We start from the raw sequence: 26,500 nt of genomic DNA, 5'->3' as shown, positions 1-26,500 counted from the left end.
AGTGGTTTTGTTACCTTTTCATTGTTTTATGGTTTCCTCATTAACTCGTTTGACTTGCAATCTCTTTCTTTGAAGGAGAGAAGAAGATGACTCTGAGCATTTCACCTGCCAGGTTGATGGCCAGTTTGATATAACCTTGTCGAGCCAGAGGTGAGAGTCACAGGAACTCAGGGGAATGTAGGGGCCACATGAATGGTTCCAAGGGTCCTTCAGCTGCCTGGGGATGTGCTGATAACTTTTACAGCACCACTTTCTGAAGAGGTCATTGGTCTGAATCAGAAAGCTTAGATCCCATGTGGGTCTGCAGTCTTTGTTTTTACATCTAAGTAATACAAGTCTGATCCCCCATAGTTTTGTTTTCTCTTTCCATTTTCTGCACTAAGGGAGGGGAGAGAGCAGGGAGGTTGATCTGCAGGACACTGGGCTGACAGAGAGGCCAGCTTCAATAAGAACACAGACATTGTGGCATCAAGAAGGGCAGTGAGACAGGGCTGTTGTCAGACTGATTGGGACACTTGTCTGGGAGTGGGAAGAGAGAATATTTTTGTTTTTCCTATTTTTCCCCAGATTCAGGTTAGATGCAGAATAAGTGATTCACCAACCCTTGTGGTTAGAGGGCGTGTGTTCTGGGCTCCCATTAGGAGTGTTAAAAATTGGAATTAGTCTCTGTTCTGTTCTTTGAACATAGATTGTTTCTGCCTTGGACCTTTCATCCAAGGTTTGCTGCAAGAGCCTTGGGGTCCTGTGCAGTTCACTGCAGCAGGACAAGCTAAATGCATCCTTCTGACTTCTTGTTAGAGGTGGTTCCTCTGGAAGCAGTTCATGTTACTAGTTTTAAGCTGCAGGAATGTAAACTGTATGCTGTCATTTTATTCTGTAATTTGTAATCAGCACATTTCTGTTCCCAGACTTGATGGTGAAGGTCATTCAAGTTCTTTGTCAAGTACTTATAAGTCTGTTTCCCTGCCTCTGAGCTCTCCAAATGTAAAGCTGAATCTGACCAGTCCAAAAAGAGGCCAGAAAAGAGAAGAAGGCTGGAAAGAAGTGGTTAGAAGGTAAAGACTTTAATATTATGCTTTAAAACTGTCTGTGAGCTTTTTAGCTTGTAAATTATTCTCAAATACAGAATGTCCAGCAAGGTTATATAACTGAAGAATTAACTTACAGGAAAATCTATCCTGCTTGCTCTTGCAGTGCTGGGAAAACCAACTGCAGCCCTAATTTGCAGTAGCTCCTCACTAACTTAATGTGAACATGACATAAACATTGTATTTGGCATCAGAAAATAAAGACAAACTATGACTTTAGTGGAGTAAAGGATGTGGGGGCAAGATAAAAGGGGAAGGGAGCAGAGGGCAGTGAAAAGCCCTACAGCAGATGATTGCCCATGAACTGAAGGCAGAATGGATGTGAGTAGAGGCAAATGATCCCTTCAAGGCCAAAATTCATTGTACTTTGGGCAGTGACCTTGATCACTAATTCAGTGGAAAATTTTGTTACCTGACAGTGAGTGCTTAGAGCTACAGTGAGATTTAAAGTTTTATTGTAAAGCAATCTTTTCTTTTGAAAATGTACTGGGTTTTACTGTATGGCCATTAACACCCCAGTATCTCTAATCTTTATCTTGTCTGCTGCTTGGAACTAGAATGATCATCTGGCTTTGAGGGTTTTTTTTTGTTCTTTTTATCAAAAAGGAATACAGCACAAACATACCAATGTTAGATGCTTTGGGTGCTCTTAGGAAACCCTCCTGCTTTTGTGTTCTGCAGTGGCAATGACAAGATGTGCTCATTTTGGAGAATTTTAGGCTATTTGCAAAGAATGTAATTGTATAGAGGGCTTGGTGTATTTGGATTAGTGGAAGCCACAGAGTGTTCTTAATAAGGGTTAAAAAGGCAGTTTAGTATGAACATTTAAGTCTGAACTCTTAGAGCTGGTTTGGTCTCTGCATTTTGATGTGGTCACCAATGGGGCTCTCTGCAGTGACGTGTGGGTGTGTGGTGGCAGCCTGGTCCCCACCTGGGGAGTGGTGCAGGCAGGAACCCCTCAGACAGCCCTGACCCTCTCTGACCTGGGGCTGACTCCTGCTCTCCTGGGGCTCTCGAGTCTCCTTGGCTCAGCCCAGATGTTCACATGGGTGTTGCCTGCTCTTGAGTTGGCCTTGGCAGTGTTCTAGACATGCATCCAGAACCTGCTCTCTTTCCTGAGGAGTGCCCTAAGGAACATCCCATTCAGGGTTCTGCACTGGTGTTTGCTGTGCCCTTACTGATGGAAGCATGTCCTGCCAAAGAGCATTGTTGGTGACTGTGGATGTGTGGGTGCAGTGCCCAGGAGCTCCTCCTGCTAAAGCCTCTCCTGGTCTCAACAAGAATTCTTCTTCCCTCTCCCTGTGAGTGACCCCCAGCTAGAAGGGATGTCTATCAAAGTAACCAATGCAAACATCCCTTCTGCCCCTGACAGGCAAGTGGGCAGAGTTTTGAAAGACCCTCCCCCCAGCAACACTCTGCAGCCAACACCAATTGAGCAATTTCAGCTGCAGAGAGGAGGGCGCTGCTGCTCCGGAGCAAAAAGGTACTTTGGGGACACTTAGAGAAGTGAAAACCATCAGCCTTGGGAGGGAGGGAGGGAGGGAGGGAGGGAGGGAAACAGCTGTGGATGATGGGTGGGAGGGACTGGACACTGGGGTGGGCTCTTCTGAAAGAGAAATGCCTCCTTGAGTGGCTGTCAGAGGTCCCCAGTAGGCTGGGGTGGAAGCAGACCAAGGTGCAGTCAGGAGCCCTGTGAGCAGTACAGGTGATCTTGAAACTTGGGTGAGCAAGGAGCTCTGGTTTGGGAAGGGAGTAACTGTGATGTCTGTCTTGAGAAGGGAGCCTTGGAAGTGGAGGTGGAGAAGAAAACCCAAAGCATGAAACAGTCTTGGGATAGAGCTGGTGCATGCACTGGGGGTTCTGGGGATGGGCAGGGTTGGAGTGTGCTGTCCTGGCAGGAATGGGGGAAAGAAAAAACACCTTGGCAACATGAGGTGTTGCTTTAGAAATTTCCGTGTGTTTAGATGTTTCAACAAGTTTCCTCTAAGTCCTGTTAAGTAACAAACAATTTCTTGAGAATCAAGTTACTTCCAAGTTTCCAAGGCTGGAATAGCTAGGTGAAGCTGGCAGCCTTTCCACAGGGTGGTGGGGACCTGTGAGTGCTGTGATTTCTGAAACTCCTTTGAATCCCCTCTGATTATCCAGCATTGAGCCAGTGCACATCAGTAGCAAGCCTGAAAGCAGCTTATGGGTGCAAGAGGTCCGACACACCTTAAGGTCTGGGGACAGTGGCGGTCCAGAGACCTCAGCTGAGGTCTGTGTGCATGCAGAGCTTGTGTTCAGACACTTCCAAAAACTGTGTGCTTGCTCTGACCCACCAGTACTGTGTGAATCAGGAAAACCCTGGACTGACTGACCTTGGTGGCAGCATTGTGGCCTGACAGTGAGCCTGGTTCTGCAAGTCATGCTGCCATCACAGGGGCTGCCAGCAGCTCCCTAAATCACAGCACTGCACCCCCTTCACCTGCTTTCACCCACCGTTGTTTATTGGTGACACTGCACTTCCAGATCTTGAGGTCTGAAAGAGGTGGATACCAAAAGGTTGTGGATGCAGGTGGTACCACAAATCTGATCACTGGAAAGTCATCTTCTCCTTGCTATAAACAGTCCAAGTAGCCAAGCCATGGGCTTTTATATTTGAAACAGTGCTGCTTGTCTAAATTCAGGTTGATAAGCTGAGGATTTGTCTCACTTTGGAGAGGTACCCAAGCTAAGATAAAATCCAGAAAGGATTCTGAAGTAGTGTGAGGCTCATATATCTGTGTTACAACAGTGGTGGAATAAATGCTACTGGAGAATCCTTGTCAGGTACTGAGGATGCTGAGTAATTTGAGTGGGGGACTTTGAGAGAGGCTCCAAAGGGTGAAGAAAGGATCAGCAGTAAACCACTTACTGCCCTTAAGAATATCACTTCAGCCACTGTCAGAGGGGTTTTGTCTGTCTTTGAAGTTTGAATGCATTTCACAGATTTCTGATCTTTGTGATATAGGTCAAAGAAATTATCAGTCCCAGCTTCTGTCGTATCTAGAATAATGGGAAGAGGTGGGTGCAACATCACAGCAATTCAAGATGTCACTGGTGCCCACATTGATGTGGATAAGCAAAAAGATAAGAATGGAGAGAGAATGATCACTATAAGGTACAGTATCTCAAAATGAAAGTCTTGAGTTACTCCACTGTTTCATTTACTGCAAAGCTTGTTTGCTTTCTAAGGCAGGATGTATTTAGCTTCTTTGTTCTACAATGGCACATACATTCCTGCTGCCAAGATATGCTGACAGTCGACTTCAAAGATAATCCTTAAGCTACACAGAAGAAATAACTTACTGCATTAAACTTACAATAGAGTTACAGATCAGAATAAGGTTGAAGCTACAGAATGTTGCACAAAGTGGGGTTTCCTTTTGCAGAAGATAAATCTGTTTGTGTTTAACCTAGGGGTGGTACAGAGTCCACGCGATACGCAGTGCAACTCATCAATGCCCTTATTCAAGATCCTGCCAAGGAACTGGAAGACTTGATTCCTAAAACTCATATAAGAACCCCTGCTTCGAGTAGCAAATCAATCCATGCAAACTTTTCATCTGGAGTCAGCACTGCGACTGCTTCCAACAAGAACTCCTTTCCTCTGGGAGCACCACCGCTGGTCACGTCGCAGTCATCAACACTGTCGACTTTCCAGCCTCCTAACAAATTAAACAAGAATGTCCCAGCCAACGTGCGCTCGTCTTTTCCGGTGTCTCTTCCTCTTGCTTATTCTCACCCTCATTTTGCCTTGCTGGCTGCCCAAACTATGCAACAGATCCGGCACCCTCGCTTACCTATGGCCCAATTTGGAGGAACCTTTTCACCTTCACCGAACACTTGGGGACCATTCCCAGTGAGACCAGTTAACCCTGGCAGCACGAACAGCTCTCCAAAGCATAATAGCTCGAGTCGTGTGGGTAGTCAGAATGGCAACGTTCTGCAGACGGAGTCTCCTGGGTTAGCCACGTCCACTTGTCCCGTTACCGCCTCGTCTGCAGCCGCTTCCACGCAGCCTCTGTGTGTGACCAGTAACAGGACTCCCTCCTCGGTCAGGAAGCAGCTCTTTGCCTGCGTCCCCAAGACGAGCGCTGCAGCAACGGCCATCTCAACTGTGACGAGCACCTGTAGCACTCTGCCCTCAGCTTCCTCTGCCCCCCCAAACAACGGGCAAGTGCCCACAGCGTTTCTGCCATCTACTGCTCCGCAAGCGCAGCATTCTGCCCTGAAGGCAGACTCCTTCTCGGCTGTCTCTGCACCCAAGGAGAAGGTGCCCACCCCCGAGCAGCCTCCGACCAGCGCGTGCCCGCCGGTTTCAGTCTCCAGCAGTTGCAGCGTGTCAGCCAGCAGCGGCTCCGCGGGCACCGAAACGCGCCCGGCCGGCAGCCCCGCGCCGCCCAGCAGCGCGCAGGATGAGCCTCTGCCAACCAGCATGGCCGAGATCAGCCCTTCCATGTCGATGCCTTTTTCATCCAGCTCAGAAACTGCTCCTTTAAGCTTAGCGTCGCCCAGGTCAGTTGTTGCAGATAATCAGGACAACAGTAACTTACCTCAAGTAGCTGTACCAGCACCTCGAGTTACTCACAGGATGCAGTCCAGAGGTTCTTTCTATTCAGTGGTACCAAATGCAAACCTCCATCAAGATCCTCAGTCTATTTTTGTTACGAATCAAGTTCCTTTAACACCTTCTCAAGGTCCACCTGCTGCAGTGCAGCTTTCGTCAGCCATGAACGTTATGAACGGTTCTCAGATGCACATTAACCCAGCAAACAAATCATTGCCTCCTGCCTTTGGGCCAGCAACGCTCTTCAATCACTTTAGTAGTCTTTTTGATAGCAACCAGGTGCCAGCTAACCAAGCATGGGGAGACTGTCCACTCTCTACCCGAGCAGCAGCTGACCCATCTTTCACTGTTCAGTCTACCTTTCTGAATAACTCTGTGCTAGGACATGTGGAAAACGTTCATCCCGACAACTCCAAGGCTCCTGGTTTCAGGCCACCTTCCCAGCGGGTTTCAACTAGTCCTGTAGGTAAGTCATTAAGATCATGTTCTGGACAAAATCATGTCTTCAGCCATTGCACTTTGATCATCATACTGATGGAGAAATAGTCTACAGATGACAGCTGGAGAATGCTCATGCAATGAGCATGGCCTGTTTTTACCAAGTGCTCTTTAAAATGCTGATGATTTTTTTTCTTCAGCTCTTCTAGGCTGTGAGGAGTTGGGAAGATTGCAGATGTTGCATTACTTGTCCTCTGTGTGAGACAGGAATGCTCCCACCTGCTTGTAGGGTAGCATCAATTATGGGTTTTGGGTTGGAATGGAGCAGTGTGGGGTGACATCAAACCTGAGGACTCCTGGAGGTTCCAGCTGCAGCAGTGACTGCATGCAGGTGCTCCATACTGTATGTGAGTCCAGCTTGACTCAGTGAGGGGAAACTCTCTCTGCCTTTTGGTTCTTGATATGGCTCTGGGATTTTAATAAGCTTACTTTGTGGAGCTTATTCGTGTGCTACTCTGTGGGGTGTTTTGTTCAGAGGTTCAGTATAGCAGTACTAGCACATCTGGATTTATTTGAAGTGGGTTATGAGCATTGGACATTGAGCTCCCTGCCCTTGCTGTGCTCTGCCTGCAGGATTTTTATCTTCTCAGTGTTCAAACTATGTTGCAGACAACCAACTGCACCCATTAGGGTGAAGGGACCCTCTTCTGTGCCACCCCTTTGTGTTTGCCATGGGGGCTCTGGGGTGCCCTGGAACCTGGGTATGTGCAGTTATCCTTGCCCACACAGTGGGTGTTGGGTGTTTGGGCTAAAGCTTCAGGACTTAAATGCTGGTCTGGGACAAGTCAAGTAGTTTGACTTTCAGATTAAAGGAGAAGGGAGCATTTGGAAGATGTGATGGTAAGGAAAGCAGATTTTCAGCATTCCCTTTCCTCTCAGTTGCTTGATAGATGTGCAGTACTTCTGCAAACCAGAACACTTCTCTGTTACTGCCTTTAACCACAAAACTGGGGTGTTTGCCATGACTGTACTTTTCTCAGTTGTTGAATTCGGGTTGTACTGCTCTGCCAAGCAAGGGCACACCTAGAGCTCTGTGCCACATCCAGCCTTCAGTGCAGTGAGCAGAATTAGATGTGTCACATGAAGTAACTGGACCTTGTTCATGTGAGACTGTCAATAAAGAGCTGCCAGACCCCAAGCAGGCTCCAGAACCACTTGACAGTGGCTCAGCTTTTCCTCTGCAGTGCTCTGAGCTGGGGCTGGCTGTTGCTGAAATAGTTCCTGGGAAACTTGTGGCAAATGGGATCTGCTGATTCCCCTCATGATGGCATCCTGCATGTGCAAACATGGGTGACTGGGACTTGCCACAGCAACAAAGTATTTTGCTGTTCCCTTATGTTTTTAATGGGGGAAAATTTGTATTTCTACTTTATATATCCTTTTATACTTTATATATCCTTAAGTGACTGTAAGTATTTAAAAAACAGTGTAAATCTGTTTCTGCCATTAGAAGGGTTGGGTAGATAGCCAAGGAAAACTCATACAGTTGACTTGGGGAGAGATATGTGTGAAGTTCCCAACGGAAGCTCAAAAATATTTGGACAGAACACACTTTTCCTGAGTTAAGATTTGATTAGGATATTGCAAAGTGAAGAAAACCTATAAATAGGGAGTGTGATGCTAAAATTGTGTTGGGCATGAGGTACTAGTCAGGTCCTTAGTTGATTCATTTAATGTCATTTTACTTCTGCTGTTTCTGATCACCTTTGTTTCAGAATCTCGATGTCCCAGGAGCAGGGGGGTTAAGGGAGCTTGAGGATGTTTGGAAGGTGTGATAGAGAGCAAAGGAGTGATCAGGACTTCTCTGTTGCCTTCCCTCAGAGCTAAGTGTGGTCTGCCCACCCCTCTCATTCTCCAGCTTGTCCCAGGGGAATGGACCTTGCCCTTGGCTCAGCCCCTGGGCTTGGCAGAGCTGGGCACTCCCATGGCTGTTTGCACAGGGCTTGGTGACAGGGTGATCGTGAGGTTTAGAGAAGGGGGACAAGGGCTGGGGTCACTGCTCATGCTCTGGCCAGCAGCAGCACAGTGGGCAGGGAGCAGCCAGGGCCTGGCCTGGCAATTCTGGGTGGTCTCAGGGGTTGGGAACAGCCTCAGAGCAGGTGGACACCCATCCTCTGGTCCCAGCTGGGGGAGGCACACCTGAGGGAGCACAGGTTTGCATTTTGTGCCTCTCTTACACAGTAGGCCTATGGGAAATTTTTCCACAAATCAACATTTCTAAGGGATCACCTCTAAACTGATTTGGTGAAGTTTTAATATAGTTTAATAAATCTAAGCCAGCTTTTTCTTAACAAGTTCTCAGCTCAGGGTGGAGTTCAGGTAGTCAGCTTTTCCTGTTCATGGGTGAGCTCAGCTGCAGCTTGAGTTTTCTCTGATTCACCAGTTCCTGTGAGGCACAGGTGTCTCTGCAGATCTCACTGGCTGTGGATCCATTCTGGAAATGGCCTGTTTGTCTCACTCTCTTGTCCTGGCAGTTTGCAGTTGAGGGCAGGCTTAGCCCAGCCATGAGAGGAGGCTGTGGAGAAGACCAAAAGTAATCTGCTTGTTACTTCTGTCCTCTGCATGTTAAGGAGTTTGAGACCTTGCTTCTTAAAAGGGGTCACAAACTTGAAATATGCCAGCTTAGGAAGCAGCACATGAGTATGGAACTGCATGAAATGGTTGGACTCTGTTTCACACAGAGTGACCAACTGTTGTGGCCCTTTCTCTAAACATGCAGGTAACATTGCAGTAACCAACATCTACCTGGGGTCTTTGATAAACTGAATTTTGAGCAGAGTTTGTGTGAGATCAATACACTCCTCTCAAAAGCTCAGTTATGCATTCAGAGCACAATGAGGAGTTTGAGTTCGTAGCCCAGGTAAGTGCAGAGTATGGTATTGCAGAAGATTTTAGTATTAGAAAACCTGGGGTTTTTTTGTAAGTACACAAATAGGAAGCTTGTTACTGCAGTCAGGATTTGCTAAGTTACTGTTCAGAATAACCATTTTTAATATTGAGCCAAGATTTTCGTCCACTTTTATGAAAGACAAGATAAAGTTAAAAAGTCTTCTTTGTGACCTGACTCCTGGATTTGTGCATCTCTGGCTGTCACACTCCCTTCAGCCCATGGAGCATATCCAGCAGTGCTGAAGTGGTCCTGACTGTCCAGTCATTGCATTTTACAAGCTGTGTACCCAAAAGCTGTGTACCCATCAGCCTCCTGAGCCATCAGAAGACAGCAGAGCATCCCTCTCCTTCAGGAGAGCTGCTTTTGTCCCAGTCCCTGCCTTGTTCTCTGTCTGGGAACCCAGCAGCACCCAGGGTGGCAGCAGCTCTGTTGCCCTTCTGTCTGGGGCAGATCTTGTGTGGTTTGCCAGCCAGCTGGCAGTTTGTGGTTTGGTGTGTGGTGGAATCAATGCCCAGGGGGGCTTTTGGCTGCCAGGTTTGTGGACAGAGGGGTGCCCAGAATGTCCAGGGAGGGCCCTGGGCTGCAGGCGCCACTGTCAGCTCAGACCTGAGCTCTGTGCTGGAGCCAAGCTGCAACTGCAGACAAACCCAGCTCAGCCACACTGCAGCCACAGGCACTGGCATCCTCCTCAGAGCATGGAGTTTGTGCTGTGGCAAACCCAGGAGACCAGGTGTCCTCCCATGCTGTCTCCCCTCAGCTAAGCAGCCCATGTTCCAGCAGCAGGGGGATGTGTTTCTCCTTGGCTGTGAGGGAGACTTCTCAATTTAACCTTTGGGCTAGTGAGAAAAATACTTCCTTTAACTCCAACAAATCATTTCTGTCCATGTGAGCAGGTTGGATCTGGCACTTCTGGAAGGAGTAAATCAGGTCGACTTGGTTGATAATACTGGGGGAAAAGACCTGGCTTTCAGGAACTGTCCAGGCACTGAAAGGTGCCCCTCTAGTTTCTGACCTAAGGTACTGCCTGGCAGCACTGCTGTTTGTGGTGGGCTGTGTGTAGAGAAAACCTTCAACCTCACTCTGCAGCAACATAGGCTGGTCCTGGTTGTGGTCATTTTGAAATGTTTAAATGGTTTTGAAACTAATCTTGTTTAATAGGCCCTTGAAACTAAACCCTAAACTCAGGTGAACATATGGCCATGCCCATTTCTGCTTTCAGGTAATAACGTGTGATAAGAGCTTTTACAACATTTTGGAAAAGTACTTAAATCTTTGGCTTATAAAAAAACTGTAATTCACCCTTGCTAGTAATTTTTGTGGGACTTTGAGCTCTTTCTCCAGGTCTCTCTTCCTCTCACATGTCCCTGGAGGAAGCAACCCCCTCCCCTGTGGTGCTGTGCCACGCCAGCCCTGTCTCTGTGGCCACAGCGTGCTCTGACTGATCTCTACATGAAGGTGCCTATGGGATGGCAAAGCCCATCCTGCACAGAACTGTTTCCCTGGTGCTGGATTCCCCTGGGACTTTCACAGAGCCCTGGATCCCTGTTGCATTTGTGTGGCTTTTTGTAAGCAAAGATCATGGCCACTCCCAGCTTTCCTGCTCTGCCCTCCCTGCTAAGATCATTTTCTTTCAGTGACCAAAGGGATGGCTGTTTTTGTTAAAGCTTGAGGCCAAACCAGAGAGCCTCCAGAAATGCCTCTGCGGTTTCTAAGGGAGAATCATGCACCTTACCATGTGCAGATGCCCCCAATGGTGATGAGATGCTTTAATTATATTTGGAGCACTAGCTTTCTCTGGTGCTTTGAAGCAGGTTCCCGAAGAGAGATATTTAATCAAATTTATGTTTATTTCAGGCTTACCCTCTCTAGATCCATCCAACAGCTCTACAACTTCTTCTTCAGGTCCTTTGACAGGCTTTTCAGCAAACATACAAGGAGCACGGGTTTACCTTCAAGGGCCAGCGCCTGTTGGGACTCCCAGCTTTAACAGACAGCATTTTTCACCACATCCTTGGACAAGCGCAACAAATTCATGTAGGAACTTCATGGGTCTGTCTTAGTTAACTATAAATTCATAGCTATTGTCTTTAGTAGATTTCTAACTTGAGGGGAACTTACCCAGTAATGCACAAAATGCTTTCCAATTGCTTTTAGCAGCTGTGAGGATGGTGTGCAAATCCCAAGCTGTGCTATTTTGTGGGGTTTTTCTCATGCCACTAGTTCTGGTAGCATTACTAAAGGTGTATTTGGGCAGAAAAATGAGTCATTGTAGGCTCTTGAGAGGAGAGAGCAATGAAGCTGTGGGGGAGTGGAGGTGATTACACCAAGCTAAAGATGCCCCTCTAAGTAGTATGAATGCAACATTAGGTGAAAATGTCATGTTAGCCATGGTTTGAAGTTATACTTGCCTTTCTTTTTTTCTTTTTTTCTTTTTTCTGTTTTTTTTTTAATTGGGATCTGTAATTATACTTAAAATGTTCCAAAATCTCTAAGCATCATCCAAGGTAACAGTGGGTTTTCCTCCTAATGGAAAGAACATGGAAGTAGCTTTCCGGAAAATATGGGGTTTTGATTCAGAGACTTAGCTGAAGAGGTTTTTCATGTCACTGCATGCAACTTCATTGCCACTCTGAGTTTAAGAACCAAAATGTTTAAATGAGTGCTCAAAGGAAGTTGGATTTCCCAAGGAGAGTCAGTGACACTTCTGAAGTTGGCGGGACTTTATGCTCTTGGGTCACACCTGTGGCTTTGGGAAGCTGTCTGATTTCTCTTCTGCTGGAACTGGTGGATACCAAAACCAGGCTGCTTAGATATTTATGGTATTTTGGCTGATGTTTTCACCTCTTCCTGAAACTCTTCCATGTTTCTTACTCTTTCTTGTAATTCACTTAGATACACCGCTATGTCATGAGAATATCATGATTCTGATGGCTGAAAGCATTTGTGTTATAATGTGGATTTTAGAATTCAAATAATTCTTAGACAGAATTTCTGTGAAAAACCTGAATACTTGCCAAAAAAAGCCTTTAAAGCATTTTATCATTTACTTTGAGATAATATCGGGGAAATAAGTGGGCTGGCATTTACACTTGCTACTTTGTATGTAATTAAGCAAGAGAAATACTCTCTTCAGCAGGTGAATCTCCTATCCCATCAGTTTCCTCAGGATCATCTTCGCCCCTCTCAGCTGCTTCTGCCCCTGCTAACTTGGGCCAGCCAAAATCGGGTAACACCAACCCTGACAGGAAGGTGCCGCCTCCCATCGGGACCGAGAGGTTGGCCAGGATCCGCCAGGGCGGCTCCGTCACCCCCACGCCCCTGGGCACCAACTTCACCGCGCCCGTGGGCCACAGCGGCATCTGGTCCTTCGGCGTCAACAGCGTGTCTGGTGAGTGTGCTGCACACACGCCGCAGGGCTCTCGAGGGATGTGTCTGGAAGGAGGGTTGGACAGGAGGAGTAAAGCTCCACGGTCTGTACTCCCATGGAGAATGTCCAAGGGGAGAGCTGGTGGCAGTGGTGGGAGAGCACAGGCCAATGGAGATGCTGTGGTTTGCCCTCGTGGTGCTGGTGGTTCTCACTCGCCTGGATCAAGGCACTTGTGAGCCTGAAATGGTGCAGAGATCTCATACAGAGTCCTCTGAATGATCCAGAGCTTAGAGTAAACAGTTTCTATCTGTTCAGGGGGCTGTTGCTAGGCCTGACTGTTAGCTCTCTCTGTCCAGGTCTCTCTTGTTTTCCACTCAAATTTTACAGTGTCAGCTGAGGTGCAGCTGATGCACCCAGGGACACAGAGCTGTGGATGCTGGTTTTTGCACTGATTTCCTCATGACTCTTGAACAGTATGGGATAACTTCTGTTCCAGGCAGCCTTGGTTCCCAAAGAATGACTTTGAAACAGCTGAAGTTTTACGTTCAGTTTCCTGGTAGTTGGATTTTGTGGAAAGGAGGAGGTGCAGCATTTGAGGTGTAGAGTGTTTCCATTGGTAACTTTCAATACAAACGTTTGAGTCCTGCATTTGTTATATGCTTCAGTGAAGCCCTCCACACTTTGGTTAACTCATGTCTCAGCATTGCTGTGTGTTTTTAAGAAAAGCTTGTATGTGCTTACAGGTAGTGTTGGGAGCTCTGTTGGATTTTAGCCATTTTGCAGTGGACATGTGGAACTCACAGTTCGTGGTAGTCCCCATTTTCTCCACCCTTGTCTGGATACCTGAGATCCCTCTGTGGCTGTGTGTTTTCAGGGTGCCTTTGGGTGGCCTTAGGTGTGTGCAGCTGCTGAATTCTGCTCGAGTGTCTGCAGTGAGTTTCATCAGCCGTTTTTCATCTCTTTGCAGAAGGCTTGTCGGGTTGGTCTCAGCCTGTCATGGGAAGTCATCCAATGCATCAGCAGCTGTCAGACCCGGGCACGTTTTCTCAGCATCAGCCAATGGAGAGAGATGATTCTGGAATAGTGGCTCCCTCGAATATTTTCCACCAACCTATGCCAAATAGTTTTGTGGATTTTTCTAAAGTAAGTTACAGAGAGTTGGATTTATGAAATGGCCAGGGCCTGGCTTTATTGCATCTCTTGTTCTGCCTGTTCACCCTGTGTGTGTGTGCCTCTGCTGCCATTGCTTGTTACCCCAGTCCTGAACCTTCTTTTATCCCAGAACTGACCAGAAAAGGTGCCCAAGCCTGGAGGCAGGTCTAAACAAAGCCAGAGTTTGTAGGTTGCAGATACTCTCTGGTCAGTAGCTGAAGGCCTTCATCACTCTTCAGTGTTTCATCTCTCAGAAGCTCAGTTCTCCTGAAATGTTTCACAAAGCTTGCCCAGCTCCTGAGGGTAATTACAAGTTTGCTTAATGCTTTCAGCACAAATCATGGCCACAATGCCCCACACCTTCCTTAGGGAAGTGGCAGGAGGAGAGGACTCCCAGCATGTTTCAGAAAGAGCCATAGCATGTGGTCTTGGCATCTGTGTGGCAAAGCAGAGCCATTCACACATAGGAAAAGAATTCTTCTAATTGCAAAAAGCTGCTCTATAACTTGCTCTTTCTGAATAGGCAGAATTATTTTAGATGGTCATTAGGAATAAGGGAAGATCTTAAACCCAGTCTGGCCGGATCAGTGCAGCCCTGTGTGCACTTTGCTGTCCTGTGCTGCAGAGAGGAGGGAACACTGAGGTCACAGTGTTCAGCTGCTGGCCTGGCTTTGTGGGCTTACCTGAAACCTCTGTGTGTGCTGCAGCCTCTGCTTAGGTGTAAGTTCAGAGAAATGGCTAAACTGGCTGGAATCTCCAGCTCTGAAATCACTGTGTCCACATTCTGCCCCAGTGTTCCTTGACAGGGCTGAGATTCCTGCCAGTACTGGAATGGAGGAGGCCTGGCTGTGTCTGCTCCTTCAGCCACCCTTCCCATGTCCCTCACCAGAGCTCTCTTGTCCCCTCAGGGCCTGCCCATCTCCATGTACGGCGGCACTCTGATCCCCTCGCACCCTCAGCTGGCAGATGGCCCAGGAGGGCCCCTCTTTAACGGGCTCCATACTCCAGATCCTGCCTGGAATCCCATGATCAAAGTTGTCCAGAACTCAACAGAATGTACTGATGCTCAGCAGGTAGTGTGGCTGTCTTCTCCCACCTGTGCTTTCCTGGGGCTTTATGTGGTGCTGTGAGACCCAGTTTTGGCTGGGTGACACATTTGGTTTTTTCTGTTCTTTGAACCTAGGATTGAGGTTGTTTGCATGACTTTTCCCTACAATGTGTGTGTGTGTGTGTGTGCACGTGTCATAAAATATCCATGGTGCTATTGATACCAAACCTTCCAGGTAAAACAAGCAGCATTTCAAGACTGCTCAGCCAGGTAATGGACTGGTACAAGTGAGAGGGTTTATTTCCATACTCAGCACCTTGCAGGTTGTCAGTCAGACCTTGGCCAGAGCTGAAGAGCTCGTGCCTTTGGACAGTCTGGTTGTATTTTGAGGGAAGCCTTATGCTGGCCCTCAGTGGTAAAACACTGTTAAAGGAACCTTTATTTGTTTTTATAATAGATTTGTCTTTTTATTTCTTGCTGTAGATTTGGCCTGGCACCTGGGCACCTCACATTGGAAACATGCATCTCAAGTACGTCAACTGATTTAAAGGGGTCTGTCCTTTTTAGCCTGGTTTGGGAATCTTTATGACCTTGAAGAACCCTGGGGATTTTTTTCATGTGCCTAACTAAGCGATTTTCTGTGGGCTGTAACAATGGAATTTCAATTGCCCGTTGGATAAGAACAAATTGACTTACCTATACAAACTGATTCTGTTCTCCAGTTAGTTTAGCCACTTCAAACTTAAAAATCAGACAAAACTAGTGCTTTTTGGCTAAACACTACTGAATGCTCCTGTATGCAGCAGAGAACTAGGTGATGACATGATTTTGACCTTTTAGGGTGGTAATACCTGTATAATTGTTTACAGACTTACAAGGAAAAGCTGAGTAAATTTCATGTCGTATAGTGGCTCTACTTTATGTAGCCTGTATTAATGTGAAATATTTACCTGAATACTCAATAAAAGGCAAACAGCATTTATAGGTTGTGTGTGAGAATTTTGGAAAGGGCTGTATGTTATTGTCCCCAGCAGCTGCTGCCGTGCTGGGTGACACATCTCCCCAGGGTCACGTCCTGAGCACATGGGTGCAGTCAGGTTGGGAGGGTTTGGAGCCACAGGGGTCTGCAGAGTCCTTGCCCCTGCCACTTGTGAGCCTTTTATTGGTGTGAACCTGCTTCTGTGTTATGGTCTTTTCCTTCTGGATTAGTTCTGCTGCTTCTGGCACTTCTGGCAGATGTCACCTGAGAGATCAGGTTTTGCTCAGGGCTGCAAAGAAGGGCTGACAAGAGTGACAGGTGAATGCAGGGTTGTTCACCTGTCCAGGAGCAGATCTTAGAAAAGTGCTTCCCATTAGAGGAAGATGTAATAGGTTCAGCTGTAAGCTTCTTGTAATGCTGTGAATCTGCTAAGAGCTCCTCAGGCCTTCTGTGAGGAAGAAAAGGATTTTAGCACACTGCTTAAGATGAATGTTAGCTCCTGACCCAGTTCTCCACTTTCTGCACTTGGACTGTGCTTAGTTCTGCTTTTGCTTAGTTCTGCTTTTCGCATTGCATAAAGCAATGCAGTAACTACATGGAATCCATTCCTAAGCAGGAAACTCCAGTGCACATAGTGTCTAATGCAATGGATCAATCTCAGACCAGGTGGAGACTTCAGCTTCTTCCACCTTATCCAGACAAATCCCTACATGCAGCAGCAGAGTTTCCCAGTAAAAGCATAAAAAAGTACTGAAAACCCAAAGTGCACAAGCAGTATCTACGTACCACAGGCAAATCAACCTCAGAGGCACTACTGGATGGTATATTCAGATATTTTTCTTGGTGTTTGAGGATGAAATGCAAAAAAAAAATTGAACTGCTGCTGCCCCAGTGGTAGTGCCAACCCCAAAGGAGATACACACAGAATGAGTCACAGAAAGGTTTGTGTTGGAAGTGGCCTTAAGGTTCACCCAGTCTGATGCCCTGACATGGGCAGGGGACACATGTCAGCAGCAGCTGAATTGGAAACAAACAGTGTTGTGTTAGTAGGTGTGTGCTCTCTGGGGCAGGGTGCCCACTTCTGTGTGTTCCTTGGCTGCTGCAAGCAGTGCCACCTCCTCCTGCCCCATCCTGGGGCGCCACTGTGTGCCCGTCCTGGAGGGCTGCAGCTCCAGGGTGGGTGGCACAGTGTGCTCCATGACACCAGGGGGCAAGACTCGGGATGGGGATGGGGATGGGGATGGGGCTGTCCCTGGAACAGCCTTGGCCACCCCAGCCCTGCCAAAGAGGCAGCTCTTTGCTGCACAGGTCCCTTGCTGGGTTCTTCCCTGCACAGCTCCTTCCCTGAGGACATGGGCACTTGCTCTGGGCACCAGATCCAAGTGACCCCAGCAGCCTCCACTAAAGTGGAAAAGGGAACCCCCAAGTTTTGTAGGAAGATCCTGCTCAAAGTTTGGACCATGACTGCCCCTGTGGTTACAAGGGGGTACAGGCAGAGGCAGGGGGCCTTGTTCTTCTGGGGAGAGAGCTGCTGGCAATGCCAGGGGGCTGGTGAGTGCAGTGCTGGTCCCTCAGGACAGGCTGCCTGGATCCAGAGAGAGCGTGGGGGTAACAAATGGCAGAGTCTGTGCCCACTTGAGTTCACCAGCCCTGGGTGGCAGGGCTCCCCTAGACCTGTCCTCCTTCCCCCTTCTGACCCCCTGGGTCAGCCACTGAGCAGGTCCTTTTCCTTTGCTGTCTGTCCTCAGGGAAGCATGTGCCTCATTCCTGAGCTGGCCATGTTTGGGTTGAGCCCCAGGTGCCCTCCCTGTGGGCACTAGCTCTGTCTGTGCCTTCAATTAAGCTGCTCTGGGATGAGAGCCCAGCCCAGTGCTGCAGGGCTGTGCAGGTGTGGGCTGTGTAAGATGTTTGCAGTGCCCAGCAGGAGCTCCAGGCTGGCACCTCGGGCAGCAGCTCTGGGCTCCTGGAACCCCGGGCTGCACCCTCTGCCAGAGCCTGGCAGGGAACGGGTGCTGGGCTGCAGGGAGGGATGGGCAGGGGACAGCAGGGCCTCAGGCGTGGCACACAGGCTGGTGCCACCTCAGGCATTGCTGGCAGGCAGTTGGAGCATGGGGAGGAGGCAGCGTGTGCCCGGGGTGGACACTGCACACCCAGCAGGCTGGAGGAGGAGATGTCCCATCAAACGCAGCTGTTGTCCTCCTGCAGGGACCAGCAGGTGGCTGGCTGAGACAACGGGAACAGGTCCCTGAGGTGGGATACCCAGCCCTTGCTGCTCCACCCTGGAACAGGGTGCTATACAAAGCTGTTGCTGCCTGGCCAGCAGGTTGGGGCCTCGCTGTGTATCCCAGGACCGGCCCTGCCCTCCAGGCTACACCATGGGGTAGCCCTTGGGAGGCTGGACCCCCTTGTGCTGCACCCTGCAGAGCTCCAGGAGCCTGGAGGGGAGGAATAATGTGGGGAATAGCTGCTGAGCAGGATGGGTGTCACAGGCTGCCTTGTGGGAATCCAGACATGGTGGCTCCAGAGGCAGATGTGTCCATGAGCCATGGCCGAGCACTGGGTCCCACCCCTGCTCTGGGCCGAGGGGCTCAGGGTGGGGGTGGCCAGGCCAGCAGTGCCTGACAGCCCCGTGCTTTTGGCAGGTACCCGCATCATCTGCGACCGCAAGTTCCTGCTGGAGTGCAAGAGTTCACCCGCGGCCAGGACCCCTCCCTGCTGCCTGCCCCAGACCCCCGGTGTCACATCCCTGGCCCAGTCCAGCCTCGTCAAGCTGGAGGAGCTCAAGGAGCAGAATGAGAGCGAAGAGGCCATGCCAGGTGAGCAGCCCAGGGCCACGGCCCCTGCCCAAGGACCACCTGCCCGGGGCATGGGACAAGGCGAGATCCCAACCTGGCCCAGTTCCAGCTCCTGCTCCCTTTGCCTGCCCATGTCTGCCAAGCCAGCCCCATCCTAACCCTGGTCCTGTATCCATCCGTGCCCTTGCAGATCAAGACCAGTTTGAGATGGACATCTGAGTTTCCATCTCCTCGTCTCCAGGCCATGGCTGGGCCTGTTCCTGGGCCTCGTGGAGGTGCTGGCACCGTGACCAGCTGGCTGCAGCCCTCTCTGATGCTGGGGATGGACATGTGACACCTCAGGCTCTAGCACAAGTGGCTGGTGCAATTGCCTAGGAGCTCATGCTTGATCAATAAACACCGTGAAACCCCTGTGCTAACATGGTGTGTGTCTTTGTCAGGGCTCAGCAGGGTCCTCGCCCCCAGGGAGGGGAGGTGAGCACCACCAGGAGGGTGCAGAGGGTGACCCTGCAGGTAGTGAGGGCCTGGGGGTCTGTTCTCAGCTGTGGTGGAGGCAGGTGCTGAGGCCATGCCATGAACACGGGGAGAACAGCACAGTTAACACCTGACCGGGGCATGTGTCTGTCCCTGGACCTCCCTGAGGTCACCCAGGTCTCTTGGGCTCCAGACTCTGAGCTGTGCCCAGATGGGAGCCAGGGCTGTGGCTGCAGCACAAACCCTGCTCATGCCAGGAGCTGCTGGCACATCGGCCTCTGCAGCCAGCCCAGACCCCTCCTGCAGCAGGGCTGGGCCCTGGGGCTGCTGCAGGCCCACCGCTGCCAGATGAGGGGCTGAGCTTTGGAGGACACAGTGCAGCAGGGACACACAGTACTGCCTGCTCCAGCCAGATGTTGAATTCTTCCCTTGATATGGCCAAGCCTGATGAAGCAGCCATGGCCTCACCCAGCAATCCCATCTCCAGCTGACCCTGGGAGCCCCAGGAGCTGTCAGTGCCAGAACCCTCAGGGAGACTGTAGGAGGGGGCAGGTTGGTGCTGTTTATTAAACATAATGAATCGCCACTAAAATGTCGCAATGATTAAAATCCCCTTTTCCTAGATGAGGATTGGGAGGCAGAGGGGGTGCCCAGACTCCCTCCAGCAGCAGGGTCCCTGTTCCTGCCGGTGGCCCTGGGTAGGGGCTGCCCCGCTCACAGTCCACAGCCCCATCCCTGCTGTCAGGGCTCCTCCTGCTCCGGCTCGGCCGCGGGCTCAGTCACAGGCTCAGTCACAGGCTCAGTCACGGGCTCAGTCACGGGCTCGGTGTCAGTGCTGCCGTCCGTCTGTCCGCTGGGCAGGTCCCGCGTCTCAGCGATGAGGCGTTTGACGCCCACCATCCACTGGCTCACCTCGTTCACATGGTCCACCATAAGCGAGCGGTGGATCTCATCAGCTGCGTCCCAGTGCTGCTGCTGAAGCTCTGCCAGGACAGGGGGACAGCCCCGTCAGGGGCGCAGGATCCACCGCCCCGCGTGTGCCTCTGCCCAAGGGCCTGCTGCGGCTGCAGCCCCCTTCACCCCATACCTTGCACCAGGAGGTTCATCCTCTTCCTCACTGGTGCCGACAGCTTCCCCTGAGCCCAGGCTTCCTCCAGCACTGTCAGCCGCCGCCCGATGTCATTGCACACTTGTTTCTGGAAGCAGAGGTGAGCTGGGAGTGAGGGGGACGTGCCCCCGCCAGCTCTGGGCAGCCCCGGGGCAGGGGCGGCTCTCTTCCGCCCTCAGGTCTCCTGGAAAGCGGCAGCCCCTGCCTGGCTGCCCCGGCTGCCGTCCCGCCGGCACCGCGGCTCAGGGCGGCGGGAGGGGCCGCAGCCTCACCTGCACCGTGGCCCGGCAGGCGTCCAGGGCTGCCCGCAGCGGGGCAAGGACGGTGTCGGCGGACACGCTGCACTCCTCCTGCTCCGAGCCCGCCGCGCTCGGCCGGGCCTCGGCCCGCGGGGCAGCGCCGGCAGAGCCCTGCGGGGGCGGCCCCAGCGCCCGGGGCGGCGGCGCTGCGGGGTCGGCGGGGGCGCTGGGCGGGCCCGGGGGGGCACCTGCAGGGCAGAGGCGCCGAGCCCGTCAGCTCGGACCCGGCTGGCAGCGGGCCCCGCACAAGGGGGGGGCCCCGAGCCACGGCTCCGCCGCCCCCAGCACCGCGGCTGCGGGAGCCGGGCCGCAGTTCCCGCGGGTCCCGGCGGGGAGCGGCCCCTGGGGCTCGGCCGGGCAGAGTTGAGGGGCTCTGGGGCCCCGCGGTGCTGACCTGGGGGTGCCCCCGCGGGCGGAGGGGGGGCCCGGCGGGTGAGCGGGGTCCGGCGGGAGCCCCCGGCCTGCGCCTGCAGCCCGTACGAGAACTGGGGGGGGTCGTTCCAGCCGCGCTCCTGGTTCCCTGCAGCAGCGAAGGGCGCCGTGAGACCGGAGGAGACCGAGGAGCCCCCGCGCCAAGCGAGACCTCCCGGCACGTCCCTCCCGGCGCTCCCCGCACCCGGAACGGAACCGGCGTCCCCCTACACACGGAGCCCGGGGGAGCCGATCCCCGGTGGCGGCCCCGCAGCCCCGCCCGGGCAGACCCGAGGTGTCCCGGGACCGGGACCGGGACCGGGACCCCCCCCCCGCACCGGAAGTGCCGCGCGCGCCCCTCGCCCCCTCACCCGGCTTCACGTAGGACTCCGCCATCCCGCCACGTCACGCCCGGCCCCGCCCCTTCCGGCCCGTGAGGCGGGGAGGGGCGGGAGGGGCGGGGCCGGGCCTGTCCCCGCCCCACCGGAGGCCGCGCTCGGGGCGGGGGCCGGGGCCGGGGCTGGGCCGGGGTCGGGGCCGGGGGCTCCTCCTCGGCGGCTCCGGCCCCGGCCCCGGCCCGGCTCGGCCCGCTACGGGCTGTGCAGGAGGGCCCGCCGGAGGCGGAACACCTCCAGGAAGGAGAAAAGTCCCCGCTTGCGGGCCCCGGCCCCCGCCCCGCCGCCGCCCCCCCCCGCCTTGGCCGCCCCGCGGGCAGCGTCCCCCGCGGCCGCCGGCCCGGCCCGGCCCCGCCCGGCCGTGCTCTTCGCCTTCGTCCCCGGCGCGGCGGCCACGAGGCACTTCTGGTACTGCACCTGCGGGGACACGAGAGGCAGCGCGGGGCACTCGGCACCGGGGACAGCCCGGCCTCCCCCGGGCGGGGCGTGCCCGGCCGCGGTGCCGCCGGTGCTCACCATGCAGGCGGCCTGCACCGCCTCCGAGATGGTGCCGGCGTCGGGCTCGCACCAGAAGGCCGCGCACTGGAAGCGTCGCCCCGTGTCCACGATGAGCGCGAAGGTGTGCGCGTCCCGGCCCACCCCCAGGAAGGTCACGTACCGCACCTGGCACTCCCAGATGTGCGCCGCCTCCTCGGGCTCCTGCGGGGACCCCGCGGGCCCATCCAGCCCCGGCCGCCGCCCGGGCAGCCCTGCCGCCCCCCAGGACCGCTCTGCCGGGGGCAGCGCCGTGCCCGCTCCGGCCGCAATCCCCTGCTCCCTCCCCACCTGCGCCGGGTGCACCCTCATGGCCGTGTCCGACACGTAGATGAGAGAGGGCGTCCAGTTCTCCCGCCCAGGGCGCCTCGTCAGCTTCTCGATGGCCTCGTTCAACACATCCATCCCTGGGGAGAGGGACACCCCATCCCTTCGGCCCCGGCTGGCTGCCCAGCACCAGGGCACGGCTGCCCGGCCGTCTCCAGCACGGAGGGGCTTCCTGGGCGTCCCCCAACTGCGGGGGAACAGCGGCGCTTACCCATGGCCCTGGGCACGGGCAGGCTGCCGATGTACAGCGCCTCGTAGGTCTGCATCGACTGTCTCACCGCTTCTAGGATATCCACTGCCAGGACGGGAGACGGGCTACCCCTGTGTCCCCCGCTGTGTCCCCCAACATCCCCAAAGACTCCGGGGAAAACAGCCGGACAAGCCAGAGGGCTCTGGCTCACAGGCGGGCTGTGGGCAGGGGGAGCAGCCGGCAGTGTTGGGGTCGGTACCTTGCAGCGGCAGGTCCTCGGCGGAGATGGGCTCCAGCGTGGCAGCGCGGGGCAGCCTGCTGCTCGCTACAGCTCGCTCGGCCACGATCTGCAAGAGACGGGGATCCCGGAGCCTCCCCTCACCCCCGAGATCCCCGACTATGCTCGCTCCCTCGGTGGCCCCTGAGTCCCACCTTGGAGCACATCTCATGCAGAGCCTTGGCGATGCCCTTGGCAGGCACATTGCAGTGGAAGACGTGACACTTGAGGACGCAGGTGTCCTTGTCACTGGCCACGAAGGCGAAGTCTCTGCAAGGCCACGAGCAAGGCAGTGAGACCCCGACGGAGGCAGCCCCCTGCCCGTACTGCCCCCCAGCCCTGTGCCCCCTTACCTGTCCCTGCAGCCGTGGTGGCAGTGGGAGGGAGGAGAGGGGACAGGTCACTGCTGGGGTGCCTCCCCCCAGATGGGCAGAGCCACCCCCCTGGCTCTAGCTCTGCCCTGGCCCCTGGCACCTGCCGTTGTCGCAGCCAACGCCCCAGACACGGATGTTGAGGATGGGCTGGCGGTGGATGAGGCTGCGGTCCAAGGGGTCCACCAGGCTCATGGTGTCCTTCTTCAGAATCATCACTAGGTCCTGGCCCTGCAGAGGGGCAGTGGTTCCCTCAGCCTGGCAGACAGCCTGGGCATCCCCAGCACCCAACCTCTGTGTAGGCAAACCCCTTCCCCAGCAGCCTACTCTGCCCCAGCTGTGGGGTCAGCCCTGCCCTTCCCAGTTACGGTTCCCTTGTGTGGGGACCCACCCAGGCACCCTGGCTCTGTTCCCAAGGAACAGCCCTGTCCCGCCCACCTGCTCTACCTGAGACCATCGGATGGATGCCGTGTGTAGAGAGTTGACTCTACCACCTGCTCCCATCCAGCACGGTCCAGCCTCAGCAACAGCAGCCTTGGGGTGGGACCCTGCCTGGCAGCAACATCCCAGGCTCTTACCTCGCCCTGGTTCTCCGCAGAGCCCTGGCCCTTGCTGTTGGAGAGCTGCTGGATGCAGTTGTTGACAGCGATGCTGCTCTTGCCAGGTGCCAGGTCCTCTTCGGGGATCTCCACCCAGCCCAGAGAGCGCACAGCAAAGCACTGAGCAGAGACACGAGGGGCTTCAGTGCCCCTGGCACAGCCACCTCTGTCCCCACGCCTCACTGAGCCACAGTGGTCACCCCTGCTCTGGCTCCCATCCACGTCCCTGCCAGCTGCCACCCTCCTCCTCCTCTGCCAGCACAGCCCACGATGCGGCAGTGAAGCTGGCAGTACCTTGGAGCCGGGCTCTGCGCTGTGCTGGAAGTCATCTCCATGCCAGGACAGGGAGTGCCTGCAGAGGGACAGGGCAGTGAGGGGAAGCTCCCTCTGTGTGTTCCTGGGGCACCCAGGGAAGCATCAGGATGCTCTGGAACCAGCTGATCCCCATGCCACCAGCTGGGAAGCATCCCATGGGGTGCCCAGCATGGTCCTGCTGGTTTCAGCAAGGGGGGGCTGCTCTGGGGCCAGCACCGGGGCCCAGCACTGCTCAGGGATCAACAAGCCAGCAAAGCACAAGGACAGCCCCACCTCCGGGACAGCGAAGCCATGGGGCTGGGAATGGGCCGGTCCTTTGCTGAGTGCTTCCCTGCAGGGCCCTGGCATTCCTGGAGAGAAGAGGAAAGGAGTGAGAGCTGCAAGAGAGGCAGTCAGGAGGCACCAGGTAGGAGCCCTCCCTCCCAGGACTGCAACTACAGGACTGCAACAAGCTTGTGAGTGTCCTGGGTAGTCGAGTCCAACTAGGATGAGCTCCAGGATGGGGCCTGCTGGAACCTTTCAAAGGGCTCAACCCCAGACATGAATGGGCTGAGCAGGACTTGAGAGTCACACAGACAGGGTGCTCCAAGGGGGCACTGGACCAGTCATGCCCAGAGGGCCCTTCAGCAGGATTCTGCCAGGGGTGGAATCCAACACCAGCCCTCACACCCATGCCCACATTCCCTACCCTTCCCTGGACTGTGTCATCTCCATCAGCCTCCGTGTGCCCTCCTGGGCCAGTGCTGCGTGCAGGGTGCTGCCACTGTGTCGTGCCTGTTGGCACATGCCAGTAATAGGTACCCAAAGAGTCACAGATTTTCCTCCAGCCTGGGGGAAGGTCAGGGTCTGTCTCCAGGCTCTGGTCGCTCCAGAGATTGTCTGTGCAGAGAGGGAGTGTGAAATACGGGGTGGGGAGAAAGATCTTGCAGCTGCCCTGAGCAGCCAACAGCTTTGCCCAGCAGCAGAGCGGTCCTGCGGTGGCCTCTGGGTGCGTGGCTGGGTGCATGGGCCGGGAGAGGAGCCTGGCGAGGGAACGTGGCACGATGCCAGCGAGGCTGCAGCAGAGGCAGACCCCAGTGCAGGGAACTGCCTCGCTGGCTCCCGGGGAGACAGCAGAACCCCGGCAGGGCACAGCGGGCAGGGGCAGCCTGGGCCTGCCAGGCGGGAACCCTGCGGGGCACCAGTCTCAGGCTCGGCCCGCGGCCGCCAGCCCAGCGTTCCCCTGCCCTCGGCCGGGAAAGGGGCCGGGACACACGCCGGGGTCCGGGCAGAGGATGGTGCCCCGGGGGCTGCAGCCGGAGGGTGCGATCGCCGTGGCCCCGCACCCCCAGCCCTGCGCGGGCACCGACTCCAGCCCGTGGCGCAGCACGGCCGGAGCGAGCCCGGGCCGCGGGGGCGGCGCGCCCGGACCGGCCGGGCTGTGGGGCCGGGCGGGGCTCCGGGGGCTGGGAGGGTGGGGGCGCTCCGGGGATGGGGAGATATGGAGGTTGATATGGAGGTGCCCCCGAAGCGGGTGGGCTCCCGGCGACCTTGGCGGGGCGGGGAGCGGCGGGGCCGGGCCGGACGCCGCGGGCCCCGATCAGCACCGCGGACAGCGCCGGGCGCGGCCGCCGCTCCCACCCTGGGGGCCCGGCCCCACAACTCGGTATCGGCCCCGCAACCCCACCCCAGGCGCGCTACCCGACCCGGGCCCCGCAACCCGACCCCGGCTCAGAACCCGACTCGAGCCCCACAGCCCGGCACCGGCCCCACAACTCATCCCCGCTGCTGCGGCCCGCCCCTGAGCCCGCAGGCCGTGCCCGTGCCCGCCGTGCCCGCGCTGACCGTCGCAGTTGACCAGGACGATGGCCAGCATGTAGTCCTTGCCCAGCATGGCCCCGCCGCCCGCCCGGCGCGGCGCCCCCGCCGCCGCCTGCCCAGGCCCGGAGCCGCGGCGGCTGCGGCGGGAGGGGCGGGGCCGGGGCGGGCCGGGGCGGGGGCTGCAGTGAGGCCGGGGGGGCGCGGGGACCGCCCGGACGGAGCTGGGGAAGGGCGGGGATGGCCGGGGCCCTTGGGGTGTGTCTGTCTCGGGGTGGGATCCTGAGGAGGGAAGGGGATTTTGGGGCTGGAAAGGTTTCTGGTGCGATAGACAGCAGAGCCAGGTCAGCCCCTTGTGCCCTCAGGTTCGTTCCCTTTCCCTCCACCCGCTCTTAGGGTTCCTCCATTCCCCTCCCTGTCCTCACCATCATTCCTCTCCACCCACGTTTATCCCATGTTCATTCTCCATTCATGCCCAGGTCTGCCCATTCCCCTCCACCTGTGTCCAGCCTCCATCAGCCAGTGCTGGAGGCACCCAAATGTCCGTGCTGGTTACCTTCCCCTTCTCACCAGGGGCCAAAAGATTTGCATCTCCAGTTTGAGACTTCTTTCCATTCTATCTTGGCTGATGATTAGCACACAAGAACAGAAGTTCTGGACACATTTGTTGTACACCTGAATTCCCCATGGAGCTCCTTGAGTACCTCTCAGGAAAAAGTCCTTCCAAGCTACAGGTGCCTGATGAAATATTCCAAGATAGGTTGCTATAGCTGGCTACTCCAGACAGTCCTTCATGGCCTCTCCACCTTTTCTTCTTCAGAGCAATTTTTGGATGTGCAGAATTAATTTTCCATGCTTGGTCTCTCTTTCTTTGCTTGGTCTCATTCATGCATTCCATGGGTAACATGCCCCTGATTTTGTGACACACTTCCTCTCTTTTATGCATTCTAACCTTGCTCACCTGGCCAGAGAACAGCACCAGCTCCATAATCCAGTTT

At 54.6% G+C, this 26,500-nt stretch overlaps 3 protein-coding genes across 12 annotated transcripts in view; 1 reads left to right on the top strand and 2 right to left on the bottom strand.

The window, feature by feature from the left end:
• Positions 1–18,707, top strand: part of ANKHD1 (ankyrin repeat and KH domain containing 1) — a 100,651-nt gene extending 81,944 nt beyond the window's left edge. Inside the window, exons 27-38 of one of the 10 annotated variants that reach the window (XM_036391917.2) lie at positions 76–150; positions 909–1,055; positions 2,461–2,571; positions 4,078–4,227; positions 4,527–6,142; positions 10,967–11,113; positions 12,198–12,452; positions 13,399–13,574; positions 14,492–14,656; positions 15,115–15,161; positions 18,253–18,426; positions 18,596–18,707. In XM_036391917.2, coding sequence (XP_036247810.1) covers positions 76–150; positions 909–1,055; positions 2,461–2,571; positions 4,078–4,227; positions 4,527–6,142; positions 10,967–11,113; positions 12,198–12,452; positions 13,399–13,574; positions 14,492–14,656; positions 15,115–15,161; positions 18,253–18,406 — 3,043 coding nt within the window. In that variant the 3' untranslated portion in view covers positions 18,407–18,426; positions 18,596–18,707. Of the gene's footprint in view, positions 1–75; positions 151–908; positions 1,056–2,460; positions 2,572–4,077; positions 4,228–4,526; positions 6,143–10,918; positions 11,114–12,197; positions 12,453–13,398; positions 13,575–14,491; positions 14,657–15,114; positions 15,614–18,252; positions 18,427–18,595 lie in introns of those variants that run through there. The other 9 variants (XM_036391916.2, XM_036391915.2, XM_036391914.2 and 6 more) reach the window with 9 other exon arrangements.
• Positions 18,708–19,421: 714 nt separating this feature from the next.
• SRA1 (steroid receptor RNA activator 1) lies at positions 19,422–21,185 on the bottom strand. Its single transcript, XM_054516493.1, has 5 exons — positions 21,069–21,185; positions 20,681–20,806; positions 20,260–20,474; positions 19,967–20,075; positions 19,422–19,862 (listed from the first exon to the last, which is right to left on the bottom strand). The coding sequence occupies exons 1-5, from the start codon at positions 21,091–21,093 to the stop codon at positions 19,621–19,623; spliced, it is 717 nt and encodes a 238-aa protein (XP_054372468.1). The 5' UTR covers positions 21,094–21,185; the 3' UTR covers positions 19,422–19,620.
• A 23-nt stretch (positions 21,186–21,208) lies between these two features.
• On the bottom strand, positions 21,209–25,660 carry APBB3 (amyloid beta precursor protein binding family B member 3). Its single transcript, XM_036391927.2, has 12 exons — positions 25,530–25,660; positions 24,394–24,584; positions 23,979–24,055; positions 23,685–23,742; positions 23,370–23,510; positions 22,895–23,022; positions 22,774–22,779; positions 22,576–22,690; positions 22,403–22,490; positions 22,165–22,248; positions 21,609–22,033; positions 21,209–21,509 (listed from the first exon to the last, which is right to left on the bottom strand). The coding sequence occupies exons 1-12, from the start codon at positions 25,576–25,578 to the stop codon at positions 21,288–21,290; spliced, it is 1,584 nt and encodes a 527-aa protein (XP_036247820.1). The 5' UTR covers positions 25,579–25,660; the 3' UTR covers positions 21,209–21,287.
• Between the last annotated feature and the right edge of the window lie 840 nt (positions 25,661–26,500).

This window comes from Molothrus ater, chromosome 15 (genome assembly GCF_012460135.2).
Source record: "Molothrus ater isolate BHLD 08-10-18 breed brown headed cowbird chromosome 15, BPBGC_Mater_1.1, whole genome shotgun sequence".
Lineage (NCBI taxonomy): Eukaryota > Metazoa > Chordata > Aves > Passeriformes > Icteridae > Molothrus > Molothrus ater.
The sequence above is the reverse complement of the archived record's forward strand: the minus strand, read 5'-3'. Positions and strand labels throughout refer to the sequence as shown.

Bases quoted from the DNA above. Each gene is read 5' to 3' on its own strand.
- SRA1 (XM_054516493.1), bottom strand. From the start codon at position 21,093: ATGGCGGAGTCCTACGTGAAGCCGG. The intron at 20,807-21,068 runs GTGAGGGGGCGA...TCGCTGCTGCAG, and splicing joins GGAGTCCTACGTGAAGCCGG to GGAACCAGGAGCGCGGCTGG. The intron at 20,076-20,259 runs GTGAGGCTGCGG...CTCTGCTTCCAG, and splicing joins CCTGCCGGGCCACGGTGCAG to AAACAAGTGTGCAATGACAT.
- APBB3 (XM_036391927.2), bottom strand. From the start codon at position 25,578: ATGCTGGGCAAGGACTACATGCTGGCCATCGTCCTGGTCAACTGCGAC. The intron at 23,511-23,684 runs GTACTGCCAGCT...GTCTCTGCTCAG, and splicing joins GCGCAGAGCCCGGCTCCAAG to TGCTTTGCTGTGCGCTCTCT. The intron at 22,491-22,575 runs GTGGGACTCAGG...CGTCTCTTGCAG, and splicing joins TGCATGAGATGTGCTCCAAG to ATCGTGGCCGAGCGAGCTGT.